General features: G+C 39.3%; 1 protein-coding gene across 1 annotated transcript in view; it reads right to left on the minus strand.

Moving 5' to 3' along the window:
• The window catches only part of pins (G-protein-signaling modulator pins), a 120,696-nt gene that overhangs the window by 22,482 nt on the left and 75,656 nt on the right, over positions 1–22,558 (minus strand). Inside the window, exon 11 of the mRNA XM_067156042.2 lies at positions 18,873–19,116. Within this exon, the coding sequence (XP_067012143.2) occupies positions 18,873–19,116 (244 nt within the window). The remainder of the gene's footprint in view (positions 1–18,872; positions 19,117–22,558) is intronic.

Genomic DNA, 22,558 nt, shown 5'->3' on the forward strand with positions numbered 1-22,558 from the left:
TATCCTTGCATGTGATCCGATTTTTCGGATCGCACCTCCCTACCAAAGTACGCAATATCCCGTGTTCTATGCATAATATATATTTAATGTACTTACATATGGTTAGGAAAACACAAAAAAATTAACTAAAATGCAACCAGGAAACTTCATGCACTAATGGGTTAAACTTTCCAATGGATTCATAATCATCATCATAATCATCTGCAGTTTCCAGCTGTTGGCCGGGTCTGCTTGGAACATAAGCCTCTCCATCTCCACCACTTCTCCCTAGTCACTCTTGCCCAGTCCTCTCCTCTTCTCTGTACACACTCTTCCACTCCTTTTATCCACCTGTCTCTTGGTCTTCCTCTTGGCCGTTTACCTGTTATCTCCATTTCATTCATCCTCCTCGGTATCCTTTCCTCTGTCATTCTCTTCATGTCTAGATGCCTCTACCCTATTCTGCAGTGGCTCTTCTTTTACTATATCCCGAACCTTCTCATTTCTCATCTTATCCCATCTTGTCACTCCTATCCTGCTTCTCAGAAATTTCATTTCACTTGCCTGTATTCTAATCACTGCTCTCTGCATCATTACCAATGCTCCTGCTTGTCTTCCATGCTCGATTATTTCCTGATCATTTCTTCCACTTTCCTCTATGATGCTTCCTAAGTACTTGAAACTAGTGATGGGCAACGCTCTCGCTCGAGACTGATCCTCCTGTAGTGCAAGCTGTGCGATGTACCAATAACTACGACTGTAAACTTGATAGTATATCATTGGCAGTTATTGCACGAAATAACGTTCTCATATGAAAACGAGCGAGCCAATACACTTTGTCAAAAGCCTAGACAAGTAGAAGTATGTTCAACTATGAACCCCTTAATACCATTCACGAAAGTGAAAACAGAATGTCAGTATCTTAAACTGTTCACGACTTATTTAGGGTGGACATCTTAGCAGAATAATCCTGCGTAATTTGTGGATAACTGTAGATAGGATGTACACCTACTCTGGATACTAGAGGCGTGCATTATTCGAAGTTGAGACGGGGAAGATGTGCTTTGCTACATATGCAACCCCCATTACACATGAGTGGAACGTGTAATCTAAAATGCCCGACCTTGCTCCAATTCTTTCATCAGAGGTGATGGGCATCGCTCTTGAGACCGATTCTCGTGTGTTGCGAGCTGTGCGACGTCCCATTTACTACGAGTGTAAGCTTGATAGTTACCATCAGCAGTTCTCATAATAGAAATGTCTGTGAAAGCACTGCATGTTGAACTATTAATAGCATTAACCCGTACAAGTTGTTAATAACTGTTATTAGGTTATAAACCTACCTGGATGCCTCGCAATCATTGTCGACAGGGTAGCTTTCTGTGATGCAGGCCGGGCCGGAGGTGTTCTTCATTTATATTATGTGTTTTTAAGTGTCAGATCATCCCAGAAGTATTTCTGCCGACGTATTTTACTTCTTTTGAATAAGCAACACAGCGGGCTGTGCTATGTGACATCTCTTCAAAATAACAGGACATCTACGACTTACGTTGCGTTTTGGACATCGTCTTCAAGTTGCTGCATACAACTAGACACAATTTCACATTGCACCGTCCTATATCGAAGTACCTAATTTTGACGCGAATACTCTATAACATTGTAAGGAATTATTTCCTTCACCACCAAAATATCGGTAAACATAAGCAGTGGTCATATGTTATTGAATGTGGGGTCTGATAACGGTGCAAACCTACCTGTCGAAAGAATTGGAGCAAACTCAAGCATTTTAGACTACACATTCCACTCATGCATAATGGTCGTTGCATATGCAGCAGGGAGCATCTTGCCTCGTCTCGAGTTCGAATAATGCACGCCTCCAGTACCCAGGTACGTGTACCTACAATAGTCGTCAGGTTCTGTACTTAAACCACTCATTTGTGTACCTGCCAATGCATACAATGCCAGAATACTGCGTCAAAATGGACCTCGGTAGAAATGAACGCCCTAGTCGCTTGTTGACACGTATTTACGAAATGGAGAAAGTCCGTGGTTGGCTATTCGCATACTCGGCACAAACAACATTCAGCTCCGACTACCTGTAGGTCTTCGATGCGCTTCGCGCTGCACAATGCAGAGACAACGTTCTCGAGATCTCTCAAAATTTCTCGTGAGAAATAGTGCCTGCGCTAGTTTCAAGAAATCCTGAGAAATCTTGAGACCTCGTCTCAGACTGTCCATCACTACTTGAAACTCTCTACATTCCTAAGCTGTTCCCCTCCAAGCATTATCCCTCTTGTAGGTCTCTCCTCCTTTCTAGTTGTGATCACTATCTCGCTCTTCTGGGCATTTAAATTTAATTCCATATTTTTCCACCTCATCTACCCAAGCATCTAACTGTTCCTGGATATCCTCTTCCTTTTCTCCCCAGACTAACAGGTCATCTGCAAACATCATCACTTTCATTTTTCCTTCTCCAATTTTCCTTGCCACATTTGTCATTATCTTGTCCATTGTTACTACGAAGAGCAAAGGTGACGGAGCACTTCCTTGTTTTAATCCACCTTTTTGCTCAAAGCAGCCTGTTCTCTCTCCTCCTATTTTCAAACAACTGACACTCCCATTGTACATCTCTGTTCCTCGACACCTTTTCTCTGTAAGGCTTCCCATACCTTGTTTCTACACAACATAAATATAAGAAATAAATTGACCTTAATTCAACTATGGTTCAGGTGTAAAAATGTTTTAAAACACAAGCTATTTTATTATTGTGAATCGCTCACCAAATTTATTGAGCTTACTAATGCATGTCCACAGGGACACGAATCAACTTGAGAACTGTTATTCAACATTCAGTGTATTTTTGACTCGTAAGTTTTAAACTTGTTCAATAAGGTTTTATAATGTCTCATTGTTTTAATGTAGATTTCATAAGGTTTTTATATCACATACAATTTAATATTTATCATGAGTTTTATATAATTTGCCTATTTTCCAATTTCTTTGTACAGTTGAGGATGACGCAAAAATGCATCGAAACTAGCACTGAATATAATTAGAACGTTATAATTACATGTATAAAACATATTATTATTGTATTGAATAGGTGGACAGAGTAAAGTGTAGCTTCCACCGAAGTCCCAGTCTCATTCATGGCTGTGACAATATGGAAGTTGTTGAGGTATGGGTAGTGCTGAGTAATGACATTTGGAGCATGACTAGTGCACCTGAGTGTTATGAAAGGTGCTGCTCATAGGGTCAGTCGTGCTGCAATAGTACTTTCTGACCCAGCGAGGAGAGCAATGGCAAACTACCTCACTCCTCATCTTGCCTAGTATGCCTCATTTTGGTGCTGCCATTGGTTTTTAGGGTTTCCTTATAACCACATAACCTTTGGTGGTGCTATTTGAGGATCCAACCAGCCTCTGGGCTGATGACCTAACAGACAGGTGGACATTAAAAGTTTATTAATTGTAATTCTCAGTTCAATACGGACAAAAAATGAAATTTCTTACGTTAACTATCTTTAACCTATTGTTCACGAAGGGTCTACGGAATCTTTACCGAAATACAGGTTATTGCAGCAATATCCCTGTACATAAATAATTTGTAATACAAGAACTGATTTAACGGTTTTCAATTATTACGAGATGTAAAAATAAAAAGTGAAACTAAACGTCATAAAAGTCACTCTGTTTATCTTCATCGCGTATATGATTGCAATATTTTGATACCGTTATGTGTAGTGATGATGATGCTTGTTGCTTTAAGGGGCCAAACATCGAAGGTCATCGGCCCCGTTATGTGTAGTATGAGCATATCCGGCTCCATGGTTAAACGGTTAACGCGTGTTGGCCTTCGATTCAAGGGATTGGGTCGGGGATTTTAACTTTCCTTGGTTAATTCTGACGGTACAGGGGCTGATCTGCACCAGGCTTTGGAGGCCACACACTATTATTATTATACAGTGAAACCTCGATTCTCCGTTTTTCGAGGGACCATGAAAATAAAACGTACAATACGGAAAAACGGAAAATCCGGGAATGAATGAAAACCATCAACAATTTGGCTAAACATCACAAAAATGAAATATGTATAATTATAATCTTACAAAACTCCTAAACCAAACCAAACTACAGCCCCAGTGGGACTTTGCCTGCCAAGCGACCGCTGCTCAGCCCGAAGGACTCCAGATTACGAGGTGCGCATGGTCAGTGCGACGAATCCTCTCGGCCGATATTCCTGGCTCTGTAGATCGGGGTCGCCATCTCACCATTAGATAGCTCCACAATTAAAGGTAATCACATAGGCTGAGTGGACCTGGAACCAGACATATCCAGGTAAAATTGTCTGACCTGGTCGCAATCGAACCCGGGCCTCTGGATGAGAGGCGGGCATGTTAGACCACGAAACCGCATTAATTACCGGTACGCGAGTTCAAAATCTCGATACTTTATATTCAGTTTTACAGGGGAATCTTCGTCAGTTTCCTGTGAAAACTTCTTTCAGTTCAGCGACTTTGGTTAGGCTAGCCAAACTCTTCGAAAAATCTAATAACGCCAAGCCAAACGACAATCGACCACAAGTAGTTTTTAATTCTCTCATCTAATAAAATAAAGCACATTAGATACGAAAGCACCCAAAATGAATGCGAAATCCGTTCATTTCTTAATCTTTCATTGTAATTTGGTCTCCGGTATACTGTTTGTAGCCAGTTTCTGGAAATCTCGTATCGCGCAAATTAGGCCTACGTCGACTTTTAAAGGTTAGGTTGAACTCGAAAATATGGTTTCGAATGTAAGTATCGATTCTTAAAAGTTCTCGAATGCATTATATTCAATTCTGCGCGTCACAAATCCAATCAAATTGGAAAGATAAAAGAAATATCAAAACTTCAGAAATTACGGTTATTCGTGACCTTGAGGTCATCTGGAAAGCGCGCTCGCTGCACATTTCAGTACGAGTTTGAAATTATACCAACCATTTAAAATGTAACGTGCGCAAATAAAACGACTGCGGTTTTTGGTATTTTAACACGAAAACGTAAAATTCCCAGTCTTACATTAGGACCTAAACAGTACCGGTAATAGGCAATTCCAAGACCTCCCATGGCTTTCTTTTTTTAAAAATTACATTTAGGTGCAACATGTGTTTTTGTCTCGCTAACATAATCATGTACGATAATATAAAAAATACTGAATTTGTGTTAAGAAGCAGTTTCGATTCCTGCCTGAAAGCCCAGTTACTCTGCAGTGCCCTGAGCAAAGTGCCAAAAACCTCTTCGGCAGTACGATCGAAAAATGTAAAAATATAAACATCTAACCCTGGACATAATGTGGACGTTTTATAAGTGCGAACATTTGACGAAACTCGTTCCGTCTTCAAGCAGAGCTGTCGAAATGCGCCGTGTCTCCTTGCAATTGTTGTCGCCACTCTCTGCTTTATGATTTTCCGAGATTCTCTAAACAATACCACCCGAATGCGATGCTAAGATGGTCCCTTATGCAAGTTCACCGCCGATCGCTTTTCCAGTACCGGTACAGTACTTGCTTTAATTATCGCAGTGATGGGGCGTTAACGCCAAGATCCATAAATATGCCATAGCCGTCCTTTTGTGAGATACAGTTTATTAAAAAACGATTGATCGAGGATTTAGCGTTGATGGGACTGGAATTTCTGGACGGTTGATCCGGGAAATCGTTTCTTCGAGGAAACGGATAATGCGGGACTTTTACAACGTGATTTAATTACGATGCTCGCGGGACCACGTAATTTGAACGCATGTTCCGGGAAAACGTATTTTCCGGGAACGGATAATCGAGGTTCCACTGTATTTACATGAGAGAAAATGTCCAAATAGGGTACTCATATTTTATTATTTTGCTTTCCCCTATTTTTTGTTTTCCCACATCCCTCATCATTTTCCCCTCCCCCCTTGAGGTTTAACTGTAATCAGTGGTGCCAACCTTTGAAGTGACTTTTCAGTAATCCCCACCTCCCCTCAGAAACTTTTCGACTCATCCAAATCATCCTCATCCCTTCTCGATAATGACACCTCCCTCTGCGCTACCCGACAGCAATCTATTCCAAAGTATATCATATTACACAATAAAATTTTGACATTACCAGTCAGTTCTGTGATAAAACATTCTTTATAGCTTATTTTTGCACCCAGCAACTACTTTTCAATGTGAGTTTTTTCTTGAAGCACCCTTCCCCCCCCCTCCCTATATTAAAATTTTCACCTTCTGAACAATAAGCAATTCCAGTGTAGATGTGCTCAATGTAGGCCGGAAGTCCTCCTGTTTTTCCCCCATTAACACTATAAGTCTTTCTGTGAGAGAGATGTCCGACTCCATGGCGAAATGGTTAGCATGCTGGCTTTTGGTCACAGGGGTCCCAGGTTCGATTCCCGCCAGGGTCGGGAATTTTAACTATCATTGGTTAATTTCACTGGCATGAGGGCTGCATGTATGTGTCGTCTTCATCATCATTTCATCCGCATAACGACGTACAGGTCGTCTATGGCGTCGAATCAAAAGACCTGCTCCTGGCGAACCGAACATGTCCTCTGACACTTCCGGCACTAAAAGCCATAAGCCATTTTATTTGTGGGAGATACTGTCAGGTACATTTAATAGTGTAATAATACAACATGACATTTTATAGTGGAGAAGAGTGGGGTAGAGTTCCTTAATTCAAAATGAATTTCACAATGCTCACGGCTTCTTTCCTCACCTCCTTATTTTTAACTTGTCCATCTTGGTCTTCTGCATGGTGGATCTAAGAAAAGATGAATTGTTCGGTGCGTACCAATTGATTATATAAGCCACTCTCTTTTGCCAACTGTCGGCATCGCCTGTGTTCGTGGATTCTGCTTCTCTGCACACTGCCTGCTACGTGATATTGATGTATTCCTTAAAACGCTAAATACAAAGAAATTACGATTCTACTTGAACTTAGCAAATATGAAGCACACCATAGACACAGCGAAATGAGCGAAAGTGCAGAAAGCTACCCGTGCATGTTCCGGTGGTATGCCATCACCACTGTTTTGGTCTCGCTGATGTTGAGGTTATATTTTTGGAACTGGGATTTCCATACGTTGAGTTTGGTCTGTACTTCCTCTTCTGTTTCACCCCAAATCATGATATCATCAGCAAAGGAATACCATGACCAGGTTCTTGCCTTTCTTCCAATACTATTCCATCAGCATGTGGGTGCTAAAAATTATTGATCTGTTACTTCTGAATCTATATTGCTCCTCCTCATACTGTGGTCTTTCTATGATCTTCTCTATAATGTTTAGCCCAATAGGTCAATATTGGTATGAAACAGCTGTTAAACATCATCAGTTCAGCCAGTTTTGGAATCATGTCATCTCATAAAAGTGCTCTTACTTGTTGGTAGAATTCTGATCCCTTTTGCACTCTGTTTGTAATTTCCTTTCTGACCAAAATATCACTGGAGATTACACTTCCAAGGTAAGGAAAACTAGCCACACACTCTAGCTGGTGGTCTCCTAGTTTTACACTTGCAGAACACCCTTCTCTGTTGACTGCCATCACCACTGTCTTGGTCTCGCTGATGTAGAGGTTCTATTCCTGGAACTGGGATTTCCATACGATGAGTCTGGTCTGTACTTCCTTTTCTGTTTCACCCCAAATCATGATATCATCAGCAAAGGACACCGAATTCAGTTCACCTAAATTTTCCTTGACGTTCTTCATTATATTGTCCATAACAGTGATGAACAGTAGTGGGGACAGTGCACTTCCTTGCTGAACTCCACTCTTGGTCTCAAACTATGATGATCGACCTTCCCCAATTTGTACACAGCTAGTACAGTCTTTGTACAACATCTGAATTTTCCTTACCAGTCCTTCAGGCACTTTTTTTTTCCTCAGCCATTCCCAGATCTTATCTCTTATAATACTATCCTAGGCCTTTTCTATATCCAGGAATACAATGACCAGGTTCTTGCTTTTCTCCTAATACTTTTCCATCAGCATGCAGGTGCTAAAAATTAGATCCATTGTTGATCTGTTACTTCTGAATCCATACGGATCCTCCTCTAACTGTGGTTCAATGATGGTTCTCAATCTGCTTTCTATAATCTTCTCTAGAATTTTTAGCCCATGAGACAGCAGTGTTATTCCTCTATAGCTGGTGGGTTTCCGTCTGCTACTTTTCTTAAACAGGGGAATTATAACGCCCTTGCTCCAATCTGCAGGTATTTTGTTGTATGTCCATATGGCATTTAATACTCTGTGCAGCCACTGTATACCATGGATGCCTGCTGCCTTTATCATGTCTGCATTCACTTCATCTGCACCTGAAGATTTTCCTTTAGGCATAAATTTTAAGGCTGTCTCAGTTTCTTTCCAATGTAGGCTTGGATTTCGGTTCTGTATTTTGTTCTTGATCTAGTCTATTCAGTAGGTGGTCGATATGATTCTTCAGGACTTCTCATATGTCACTTTCTGTCTTAATCAGATTTCCATTTTCATCTTCAAGTGATTTTATGGTATTCATTGGCTTCCTTTTACTTCTGATTACACTATACAGTAGTTTCTTATTGCCTCTGCTGTCTTCCTCCAGTTTCTGAGTGAATATATTCCATGCTTTGGTCCTTTCTTCTTGTAACTGTTCTTTTAACATCCAGTTTCTTGTTCTGGTATAATTGTTTGAGGTTTCTGATCTTTACCTCGTCTCTAGTAAGATCCGGTTTATTTTTCTCCTGATCCCTTTCTTTCCACAAGAGATATCTTTCCCTGATTGTTTCTCTCACTCTTTCATTCCACTAAGGTGTTTTCTTCCTTGTCTTTCCACAAATTTCAGTTGCTTCCTTAACCAATGTGTCCCTTAGTCTGGCCCATTCTGCCCCTCTATGTTTCCTTTCATCTCTTGGTAACAGGGTTTTTATCCAGTTCTGATACTTAGTTCTCTTATCTGTTTTCTGGAATTCCCATACTTTGATTTTTGGCATCTTCCTGCTCTGTACTTTTGGCACATAGAAGTTTCTCAGGTCCGCTACTAATAGACGGTGTCACTGTTAAGACTCTCGCTGGGTGTTACTCTGACATCTTTACCATTCCGCTCCTTCCTTCGTCTGAGATGGCATAATCAGTTACAGTCTTTTGTCTTTTGTAGTCATCCCAATCTGGATAAACAGCGCTCATGTTAGGCTTGTTGATACTCAGCTCAACCAAACCCTGCGTTTAATATCAGGGACAATCAAATGTACTCCAACATACTGGCTGCCATCATTAAGTCACATACCACCTCCATCCGTGAGAAGAGAACAAGCACTTATCAAGGTGTACAATAATATGTGCAACAATTCTTCTCTTCCTGTACATCTTGACCTCCCTGTTATTAACAGGAAGATACTTCGCTCTCGCCACCCTCCATTGAATACTGCAAGGAAGCTTGCTGAAAGTAATTTCAACATGATTGACAGCTGGAAGCAATTATGGAAGACCTCTGCAACATCAGAACAGCAAACTATGCCATGCATCACATCTAAGCCACCAGATTTTGAGCTCGCCAGAAAAATCTGGTGTACTCTAAACCGAATCAGAACTAATTGTGGTAGATGTGCAGACTCCCTTTACAAATGGAAGAAAATTCCATCTCCCAAGTGTAGTTGTGGTGCTGAAAGACAAACTGTTCAGCATATTATCCAAGCATGCCCTCTATCAGCCTTCTCAGGAGATCCAGCCAAGTTCTTGATGGCTACTCAAAACGGTGTAAATTATATTAGATACCAATCTGACATTTTGACTTAATGTGTTCAGACGTGAAAATAATTTTAAAATACTTTTATTGTGATGTGATTATAAACCATACGATAAATATTAATAATAATCCCAACTGTATCGTGTTATCTTATGGCTCTGTCTCTTCTGGAACCAATTGTTTTTCACCACCAACCCATTCCTCATACAGAAGTCAAGGAGATGTTCACCTTCTATATTTTTCCACCACATCCATGAGGTCCCATTACGTTCTCATATCCTGTTCTATCTTTCCCAATCTATGCATTCAGATCTCCTATAAGAATTACTCTCACTTTACTAATAATTTTTCCAAATCATCAAGAAACTGGTTCTTATTCTGTTGACAACATCCAGTTTTTTGAGGTGCATCCATCTGTACCAAAGTTAGTTTTTCTTTCCCTAAATGTACAGTCACCTTTATTATTCTCTCACTAACATACTTAATCATAAGTTATGAATTTCATTATGGTCCTCACGAATCTTTGCTTCAACTGAAGCTACCAAATCGTCTGTGATGAGAGATGGGCGACCGGTGCGGGCCTCATCATGAACGTTGTCATGGCCATCTTTGAAGTCTATTACCCAATTATGCACTTTGCCTTCACTCATAGCACTAGCACCATACACTTCGCAAATCTGTCAGTGAATGTCTGCAGCACACAGGTTCCTTGCCAACAAAAACCGTATCACTGACCAAACTTGGCACGGGGCGGACGAGTCGATAACATACCTGCCAACTTTACAAAACAAAAAATCAGGAGATCTTGATGTGAAAATCAGAGAAAATCAGGAGATACAACTGGTCAAAACTGCTTATTCTACGTTTCTCGCAATACAGTACTACGGTATATTTATAACACTTATTGTCTCAAAGCCCGACTGTTGCTATACGAGGCTACAAGGCTAAAAATTATACATCTCTATTAGCTCACAGGAAATACGTGAGTGAGATGATCGGTCTCTGATAAGCCTACTGAAAATAGTATGAACTCATGCTCCACATGTGTGAATCAGTCATGCACTTAGATGTCATTACTTAGCAAAGGCATAGATTAATATAGTACTGCATCAAGCGCCTGCGTGATTATGCGAAGCGCAATGCTATTTGGATCAAATAACTAGCTGATGTACCCGTGCTTCACTACGAAATTCTCAGAAAGACTGTCCTTATAGTTTTCCCAACTGAAGTCAACATAGGTCATTACAATGATGCCAGTATGAATATCACGATTAGAAGCAATGCTGTCATATGAAATATTCAATAAAATGAAAACAGCACACTCACTTTTAGCGAAAAGTACGACGGTGTTGATCTAACAGTTCAAAGTTTCAAAGCTAGAATGACCGGGCTGCATACAGCCACGAATACTCCTGTGTAATTATTTTGTTTAAGTGTGCACACTGCTCATTCCAATCACTGCCTCGGAGTAGGGATTGAATAGCTGGAATACTATGATGATCCAGTGTGTTACGTACCAGTAGTATCAGAAAATTTATGAACCAGAGGAATGGCATGCTAAAGAAGAGAGATCTAACTCCCCAGGTACTTCCCGCCAATATTCAGGCAGGCTGTTATACTCGATACGCAGCAATAATCCCATCTATCAGAGATACATGGCAGCAGAACACACAAACCACATCACAACAAACAATGGTCAATGTAATGTTATTGTTGATCAATTTCATGAGCTTTCTATACTGGAGGCCTTCACATTTAGTTTTCTTCCGAATCTGTGATATTAGAGCATCTAATGTCAAGTGAGTCCTTTCTTTCATGACAACCTCGTGTTATTTAAGCGATTGTTCCTTCATGACTTTTTTCTCATTTTTATAATCATCTTCACAATTTAATCACCATCACCACCAATACTATTATAGTCGGTACGGTAAAACAGAATAAGAAACTAATAATCGGAAATTGTATTCTCTATAACTTTTGTTATGTAGTACTTTTCAATATGACCAGTAAGATAAGTAATTAAAAATTAAATTTTTGGCACCTTCCCCTAAGCTACCATTTCAAACAGAGTGAATAAAGTTATTTTTAGCATAGACTGCAGTTCCTTATTCCCCGACTTTACATAAAATTCTGTTCACCCATTTTCACATACCTCGGCGCTGATATGGACTTGGCAAAAAAAATCCAAATTCATGAATATCACTGTATGGTAGCCAGTACGGTAAAAATGTAGAATTACATGTAACTAATTTCATTATTAGACCCGTATTGAACTATGCTATGATATACTAACAATTTGTTGGTTATTTTGATCCACCTTTTCAATACAAATTACAGTTTGTGTTGCTAAGTTGTAATGTTACAACACTAATTTACCGGGACATGTTTCGCTTTTATTCACAAGCATCATCAGCCCATACAATTGCCTCAAGGTTTGTCATATTTAGATTGTTGTTACAAATTTCATTACATTGAATGTAAATCTAATTTCAGTGATAACAATATTTAAAACACAAGAATTATATACACATTAAAAATTATGACAATATGATTTGCAATGTTAAAATGGAGAATAATTCTAAAACACATTGATGTCCAAAACACAGTTTTTACAATTTGAAAATTTGGCTAAAAATTGTTTGCAATGTTAAAATAAAATTGATTCAACTATAATTTGGCATTAAAATTTGAGTCATAAATATGAATATTGGATGTTAATATATAGGAGCCAACATCCAATATTCATATCCAATCCAATATTCATATTTATGGGATGTTAATATATAGGAGACAACATCCAATATTCATATTTATGACTCAAATTTTAATGCCAGATTATAGTTGAATCAATTTTATTTTAACATTGCAAACAATTTTTAGCCAAATTTTCAAATTGTAAAAACTGTGTTTTGGACGTCAATGTGTTTTAGAATTAAGAGTTACTCCATTTTAATATTGCAAATCATATTGTCATCATTTTTAATGTGTATATTATTCTTGTGTTTTAAATATTGTTATCACTGAAATTAGATTTACATTCAATGTAGTGAAATTTGTAACAACAATCTAAATATGACAAACCTTGAGGCAATTGTAGGGGCTGATGATGCTTGTGAATAAAAGCGAAACATGTCCCGGTAAATTAGTGTTGTAACATTACAACATAGCAACACAAACTGTAATTTGTATTGAAAAGGTGGATCAAACTAATCAACAAATTGTTAGTATATCAAAAATGTAGAAGACGTAAATTATAGGAAATTTAATAATATATAACTTTAGTTATGTAGTATTTATCGATAGGGCCAATAATAACAAATATTTGAGAATGAAATTTTAGGTCTCCCCTAAACTACCATTTCAATCAGCGTGAATAAAATTATTTATGGCCTAGATTGTAGCGACTTATTGCCCGACGTTATATACCGATTTTCATTATATTCTCTTCAGCCGTTTTCTCGTGATGACCGTGCGTGCGTACAGACATACAGACAGAAATTATGGAATATTAAAACAAGCATTAACCCTTGTTACTATGGTCACGACCGGTACGGAAATATCATTCTTTTTAAATTCCGAGCACTGTACAGACAAAACTCTTATTTTATTTATTTTGAGATAAATTAAAATTAGTCAGAATTATCCCCAAATGGCTCATAAAATCTCTAGAAAAGTCACCAGTCATTATCATTGAAAATCTGTCACTAAATTACTAAGAAAGACTCAATATCTAGCGACTAGTCTCTAGAACCGACCAAAGAGAATGAAATGACTAGATTGATGTGAACGAACATGAACACACCACGCGAGAAAGAGAGATTGAAAATCGACATACGCGTCGCGATATATAAGTTTCAATAAACATAGCACATTCGCGCACATTTCTCGCATGAATAAACGTCGATATTTCATTTGAAAGCGGCTAATGAGCGAAGGACTTCCGGCCACTGGCGTGAAAAAGCTGAAATGGCTGGATTTGAAACAAATGAAGTTCACCAAAAACTAAGCTAAAATCGGGAGAAATAATAGAATAATCGGGAGGCGGGAAAAAATGTCGAAAATCGGGAGTCTCCCACCTAAATCGGGAAAGTTGGCAGGTATGCGATAATCTTGAACATTTGAGCAAGCATGGAACAGAACCATACAGGTTAGCAACAGAGCTGCAACTGAGCACCATTGTGACGCGCGGTGGTATTACTAGTGTCTACAACAAAACGGTCCTTACTTAAAAACATGCCTTGTACTAGGAGCATCAAGCAAGGATGTGTTATGGCTCCTGCTGAGTGCATATACTCAAGATTCACTATGCAGTCAACTTATGCCTCATGGCTGATACAATGGAAAATTTACAGTAATATCTTGACGAACTAGACATTTGACTTGCTGATCAGTGTAACTATGAGCCAGGTACAGAAGCAGCCCGGTAGAGATGCATTCATCTTTCTCTTCCTCACCTCCCCAATGTCCACACATTTTTCAATTTTAATTTTTATACATTTTTTGTCTTTATCTTTCTGTTATTGCACATCATTTCTTTTTCCTATTATATTCCCCTCCCCCATCGTCGTTGATTAGTTTGATGCTCTTGCTGTCTGTTCTGCATCACACAGTTGTATGGACATGAAACTGCTTATTTTGAGCTAAGATGGTGTCGTCACTTCCTCCTCGGAAGGCTGTAGCACATAGTGAGCCATCTGGTGATGAACGAGAGTATAATTTACAATATACCAATGCTCAATTATTTTCAAGTTACAACCGCTGTCATTAGAGAAGTCTTAATCCTTGGCGGACATGTTTCCCCAATGAAGACACGGAGCAAAGACTCCGCGAAACGTGAAGTTTTACTCTTTGTTTCTTTGAGAAGGCAAATTGCAAAGATCAATTCAATACCATTAGCCTATATACTGTATTATAAAACTGGGACTAGTTTCGACCCCATATATATTGGGTCAGGAATAGTAACATACCGAGTGTCAGCGACTCCTCCTAGATCTTTACTCATCATGAAACCAACACCGTTCTTCATCTTTGTCATTTCCATGCCAATACAGTGTATACTGTTTTCTTAATTTTTTCATTCCTTTCCTTCTCTATCTGGTTTCACTCAGCCCCAGCATCATTAATTCCCTCCTTTCCATGAGGTCCACTAGTTCTTCACATTTTCCTGTGAGACTGAGTAAGTTGATGGTCCCAATCTGTGTTAGTCTCCTCCGGGATTTTTTTTGCATTTTTGCAAGACTCATCTATCATCAGGCCATAAACCTCCACCCCTGACATGAGTCTGCTCATGCTGGCATCTTAATTTAGTTGATAAATGTGTTCCGAGGGTCTTATGTGTTTTGAAAGCAACTACAAATAAGCTCTTTGACTGACTTGCTAGACCTAACATAATTGAGGATTTTCTTTCGGGGTTTACTCCCTTAACCTTTGAGGATCCCTCCTCATCCCACAAGGCAGTGGGTTCCATCTGTATTACCCTCAGAGGAATGGGTTGCCTCCTCCGCCAGCTCCACCGTACCGAATCATATACTCCACTTTTGCTGCCATTGAGGTCTTCACTCATTACCCTGAGCTGGGAACCTTTACCAAATGTTACACACCAGGTCAGTGTGCTCTGGGACTCACATACGCAGGGGTGCCACTCCCCAGGCAGGGCTGCCTCTAAGAAGGTCGCTACCTGTTCCTGAACCTGAACTCTCACTTTCACTAAATACAGTAGAAGTCCGCTATAGCGAGTACGGCATATAACGAGAACTTTGCTATAACGGCCATCATTTGCTGTCCCTTCAAAATTCCTATATTAAACTGTGTATTAACCTTCGGTTACAGCGAGAGTCCTATCACTGACGCATCCGTTATTACGAGTGATTAAGTGCGCATGATTTTTTCCATTACCGGTATTTATGCACCACAGCGATTATGTTTCATGCGATCGATTACCTTCGGTATAGTTTCCTCGCTATTTCCCCTAGCGAGTTCTCTCGTCGAAATTCGAAGGCGATGTCGGAGTCGATTAGTAATACCCATCGACTGCTGTTCTGTAATGAAAATTCGAAATGAAAGAAGGCATATTTCATAATAAATGCGTAAAATAACGTGTCCGATAACAGTTGTTAACTCGTTGAAATTAAAGGCCGACTAAACGATTGCTTAATTTTAATGCAAAATACTGCAATTAAGTAAGAATGGGATAGGCCTACACCTCGAGATATGGCAGAGGGCATAATTGATTTCAGAGATTAGTTTATATTTTCTCGCTTCTGGTTAAATTACGGAAAGGCTATTACTGGCGCTTGAAGCGTGTTTTCATCATACGTATAGTATGGTTAAGTTAGGATAGGTGAAGCTGTTTGAAAAAGAAAACTGAAACGTTTCTCGATCGTCTTCGGAATGATATATAGTAGTTTTCTCACTATGTACATTTGCGAGCTCTCTCGTAGACATTTGAAGGCGATTAGTAATACCCGTCGACTGCTGTTCTCTAATAAAAATTCTAAATGAAAGAGGATAACACATTTTCATAATAAATGCGTAAATAACGTGGCCAATAGCAGTTGTCTACTCGTTAAAAATAAAGGCTGAAGTAAACGATCGCTTAATGTTATATACTGAAATTAAGTAAGAATATGATACACCTCAAGATATGGCAGAGTACATCACTCATTTCAGAGGATAGTTCATATTTTCTCGCGTCTAGTTAAATTTAGGAAAGGCTATTCACATGTAAATTTCTCTACATGCGTTTCAAATATGTTTTCATGATACATATGCGGTTAGATTAGGTGACGCCGTTTGAAGAAGAAAACTGACATGTTTGCCACATAAGCCTCTGGAGTGATACGGTACCGTATTTTTCCGAATCCAAAACGACGTTTTTTTTTTTGTCAGAATCTAATGCGAAAAATCAAGGGTTGTTTGCATTCGCGGCCACGAATACCACTGGCAACTACCGTGGTAACCACGCTGCTTCTTTTCATCCCCGCATCCGCACGCACACAAAAAACTCGTTGAAAATAAAAGACCGCCTCTTCATTATACATCGCTAGCCGCGACAACCGGTTGTACAGTGCCTGTGTGTAACATCACTGGATCTTGGGAAACCCCTAGTGAAGAGAGAATACGTTCTATTAGCCTGTACAAAAACGTTTCTCAATTCTGCAGAATGGCATCAAAACGTGCGAGCCTTCGAATTCTTACAAAGGCCACGGCTACTCAGTGGCAGAGTTATAACACGTCTGCTATACCTGATGCTTAGTAAACTTAAGTTTTATAGACAGCAGGAGCATTTTCGAGATGGATAGTAGTATTGTAACGATACGTGCAACAGGTATTGCCGGCAAATTATCAACGGGTTCTCGTCGATATTATGATGCCAATTTTAAGTCAATGGTTATTAAATACTCTGAAATCGTGCAGCCGCAAGAAAATATGGTATAGGACTAACTAAAGCCAATATTTGACGTTAGCGTGAAGACAAAGATACATAGATAAAAAAATGCATAGTTACTGTACAAAAATTTCATTCAGTGGTCCACAAGGACACTTTAAAGAAGTCGAAGATGGAATTGTGAGGTATGTGCACGAAAAGCTCAAGGGCAGAATAGCCATACCGTGGAGCCATAAACTCATTCGTTGACCTTCAACGTCCGCGATTAGGCGTATACATCGCCAGCCGTTGAAGTTGGCCGAAGCCGGCAAGCGAGACGTCCGTGTAACGGTAACCGGTTATTTCTGACGCTGAGTAAAAGTAACAGTTTTATAGACAGCAAGAATATTTTCCTGATGAATCGTTGTATTGAAGAGACGCATGAAATAGGTATTGCCGGCAAATTTTTAAGGGGTTCACTTCGGTATTATGATGCCAGTTTTAAATTAGAGGTCATTAAACCCGCGGAAATAAAGAATAATTGTACAGCCGCAAAAAAAAAGGCATAACGAAAGCCAATGTTCGGCATCTAAAAAAGCGTACTGTACAAGAAAAGCATTCATATGAATTTACAAAGCATTTTTAGAGCCTGATTTAAATTTTTTGAAGGAAAAATTGGGGTTTGTCTTGGATTCGGAGAAATACAGTACTATAATGTTTTCAGAATGAAATTAAATACACACTTCCACGAAAAATAACAAACAAGTAATCCTTTGTGTGGATATCATCCGCAGAAACGCAAGTTTTGAACAAACTGATAGCCGTTTCATACCGATTTTAATGTGTATGGGTTTTTTTCCGAATTTCATACAAAATCGGGTATAACGACAATCCGCTATAGCGAGTAAATTTTTCGCTGTTATGAATTCTCGCTATAATGGACTTCTAATGTAAATCATTATCATAATACAACCCTCTTTCAATATTATCATTTAGCAAAGAATATGAAACATCGCTAGAGGAGGAATCCATAGTGTAAACAAATGGTGACTAGCACCATTATTTTGTCTCTTGCTTGGCAATGCAGTGCTATTGCAAAAAGAATTTCTCTGTGATTCCAACGGTGTGCAACAGACAGAGTTTGCATTCACTTTTGGCTACAATCAAAGCAATTACAGCAAAGCTGCACAAGGTCAAGTATGTAGTTGGGCCGACACCGTTCGGTTGAAATTGGCAGCCCGAGTATGAAGCTGGGCAGACAGCAAAATAGTTAAAATAACTTTTTGGAGTGGTTGTAGTTTTAAGTTTAACAAATTTATATTAATCTCATTTTGTTAAGAACTGAGTGTAAATTTTGCCTATGTTCTTGGATACATTCAACCTGACATACGTATTTCTGAAATAAGAAATAAAACTGGAAATTTAAAACAAAGTATTACAAACAGTTGTCATATTAATGCCAATTTAAAAATAATTTTGAAATATTTCATTTCATTCTATGAGATTTTGTTATTAAAATCTGAAGCACTGTTTAAAAAACACAGCACGAATAATACAATTATCATTCTTCAAGGTCGAAATTTTATCAATATTTTTCTATCAATATTTTTCTGACAGACTGCAGTACCATTGAAAACGGCTTGCCATATTTAGCTAGAAATTCCAGAAATGGCTTGGTACTAACACAGTTGTTTTAAAAAGAGACCAGGGAAAAAAGTCACAGAAATCCGAGCCCTAGTGATATGTTGCATGTTTGTTTCCAACCTTACTACTAGACAAAATTACAAACCTTGAGAATTAGCTAGGCTCAGCCCCTTGTTTAGAGAAGCACTAGCATTGTTCAAAACACCCACTCTGTCTGCCATGTTATTACTTGTAGTGTTGTTGTTGTTGTTATTGTTGTTGTTCCTCCTCGAATGGGTGTTCTCCTTGTTGTCCACCACTGAAAGGGAGCACCTCTGATCGTCCATTCGTTTCGACTGGAAGCGTGACAAGAGGTCAAAGAACGATTCCTCATCGTCCATATGTCCTGCCTGGAAATGTACATACACTGATGAATAAATAAAGTCCATGATGTACTCATATAAATACACAGTGAAGCAGATCATTTACAGAGAAAGAAGAGGAAGACACAACAGGATAAACACAATGACAGATTAGTGTGGAAAGAGGAGAAAAGACAAGGACAAACATAAAACACACAAAGACAATCCCCACATTTTCACAAATGTATGGATGTATTCAGAAACAAAACTTCTACCCAGCATTCCAGATGGTCGTGAAGGTACAGAAAGAAAGATACATTCATGATTTACAATTAATGGCTAGAAATTTACATCAGAATTTGCCATGCAGATGGTTGTGTAATATATAAATGGAGTCTTTTAAAATGTTTCTACATATATCATCGATTTGGTTTTCGGTAACGCCAGAGTGCTTTAATATTGCTTTCTGAGCATTCCCAGGTGTTCGCAGCCTCTGATGAATTCATTTATATTTCCCATCACAAGGGCAGGGATCAACACGCATTCAAGACACATCGGTCTTGATGTGAGAAGTGTAGGATGAGAAGAAATTCGGATAAACACAGGAAAATGGAAGAGTCAAAAAGATAATGGTGAATATATGTGTGGAAAAAGATTAGCAACAAGGACAAAGCTAAAAGGACAAAAGGAAACCAATGGACTAATATATACATACTAGAGTCAAAAACATACAAATTTACAGTTATCTTACAAGTCATTTTGAAGTGTAACGTTTACTACAGTGGTTACACAAAACAAAGCACTAAACACAATAAGGTGGGGAAGAAAGAGCAACTACACAATGTCAGAAAACACAACACACTCAGCGAAACATCAGCTGGACTACGCGGATCTCCGCCAACAACATAATACGTAAATATCAGTAGGGCCAACTAGTGGACAATAAACCAGGAAGGTAGAAGGAACTACGACCTACTGAGGGCATGGACATGGCTTAGGTTGCGGTTTCCGAAATAAATCGCCGTGGTCCTTAAATTTGAAAAATATTACTTACAAGTGAAATTTTACAAATACATTCCGAAACAAATCCACCAACTTGCAACTTACGAACTATAAGTTCCGTGATACACATATCTTAGAGGTTCTTTGATAATGGCTTCACTACAAGTTTCAAACTTCAAACCAATTATACATCTAGTTACAAATTCAGTTGTACAATGCAATTTAGTAGGTTAAAAGCAATGTAAAAAGCAATTACAATTTACAGTGAAGTGAACGTACTCTCCTAAACTCTAGCGTACATCAAGTGACACTGAGCTACCAAAGGCAAACCCCAAGGTAAATATATTAAATTACAATCTACATATTTAGTGAAATAAGAAATGGGAATGCCTCGAAAACAAACAGGCAAGCCCAGCTGAAAAGCTAAGGCGTCATAAATAATTAATTTGGTGAACCTAAGTTAGGATAGGGCAGACTCCTATACGAAATAGCAACCGAACATTACGGAAATTTTAGCCGGAACGGAATTCAAGAGTGCTTACCCGAAGATGGGCCATCCCGGTAGCGAGGTGACGTCTAAACTTCGGACAACCAGATAGGCTGCTCACAGACAGACAGATAGACCAAGACCGACAGAATTCATAACGAAAGTTGCCTCGCGCTCTTTATAAAGGTCAACCCTGGCCTTGGAGTAGCCAATCAGAATGCATGAGCCCCCCTATCGCCCCCTAGATTCACCAATCACAACTCCAACTTTAGTCGCGAACTTAACCTACATTCTCGAAAACGCGATCGCGAACCTTCCATTTCCAAACAGTCAGAAAATACATTCTAGAATACCTAACCAACAAAAGGCAACACACCCTGTTCAAAAATTTATGTAACAAAAGTTTCTGGATACTTCCAGTAAATATAGAACTGAATACTACTATTTACAAATACATATCAAATATTACACTGTACAGGTTAGGTCATTACATGGCATACAAATAAAACAAATCATTACACTTTACAAATAAAGTCTTCAATAAACATTTTCCACTTCCACTACATTGTTCACCTGTATTTACAGTTATCGTACAAGTCATTTTGAAGTACACGAAACGTAACATGTGAGATCATATTAGACATGTCCAATGCAGTCTGAATGGCTTGTAGGAGATCACGGGGCCAATGACCTCAGAAGTTAGGCCCCTTTAAACAACAAACATCATCATCATCGTAGATCATTCTCTGTACAACATGCTAGGCACGTGGCTCGTGGTGTGTTCATGTCCACATTCACATCTTGTATCACTTGTGCTGAACCCCTCTTCAAGTTATCCCTGAATCTTTCCACACGTGATTGTAGCCTGTTCAAGGACTTCCACACCAGCCAGCTTTCATTATGTCCAGGTGGTAACTGCTCAGCAACTGCATCCATCCACGGAGGTGAGGGGTCCTCTTCCTCCATAGCTCCAGCCTTGCCTTCTCTGGTGAGACAGTAAGCACCTCAGCACCTCATGTCTCCAGGAAGCTACTCCCAGATCTCAGCCGTTGCCGAGGATTATGTCCATGCAGCACTGCTCTGTTCCACTTTAAGCCTCTCTCTGTTGCCAGCCGCTTCTCTATGTACACAGGGTGGCGCTATTCCAGCCAGGTAATAGAGTTTATCAGTCAGAGTAGGCTTTAGGCAACCTGTAATCAACCTACAGGTTTCATTGAGAGCTATATCTACCTGTCAGACATGGACCAATAAAACAATAGAAAGCAACAAACATGCAAAAAGTTGTTGTGTTTATTCCGCTCTGTACCTAAAAGATAATAAAGATATTGGTTTTACATCGCATGACACAAGGCTGGTTTAGCTGGGATCGAACAAACCAGCTTCAGTTCAGAAGGACAGCATTTCTACCGCTTGAGTCATTCAGTCCATCTGTATGCACTAACTTATATTCCTATTTTTCTATGAATGGCCTGATTTTGGAAGTTGTTTAGTTTCTTGGCTGAATGGTCAACGTACTGGCTTTCAGTCCAGAGGACCCCGGCCTTGACTCCTGGCCAGGCATTTTAACTGCATTTGGTTCATTCTTCTGGCTTGCGGACTGGGCTTCAGGCCCTGAGAAATATAATTTTTATGCACCTCGCATCTGGATCGCTGCTACAATCTGGAGCGAGATTATAAGTTTCAAGCAGTGTAGTCACGGAATAGTGTGTAAGGCAGCTATTGCTGCATATTACTTTTTTTACATCTTCATATACAGGGTCTCCCATATAAACTAAGACTGTCAAAGTGGCGTTTTTACTCTCCATTGGGGTTCTGTAGTACGGGAGGCACGCGCATAGATCTTGACCTTGCAAGCAGTCTGCATGTGTTTGACCTGGCAAGCATCAGTCGCCAGTCTGAATCTCAGCTGTTATCATGGTGAGACAGTTATCACTGCAACACCATATTTTTGTATGTAAAAGTTCTGGTTTCATCTCAATGGTCGTGAGAACAGTCATAACT

Source organism: Anabrus simplex, chromosome 12 (assembly GCF_040414725.1).
Source record: "Anabrus simplex isolate iqAnaSimp1 chromosome 12, ASM4041472v1, whole genome shotgun sequence".
NCBI lineage: Eukaryota > Metazoa > Arthropoda > Insecta > Orthoptera > Tettigoniidae > Anabrus > Anabrus simplex.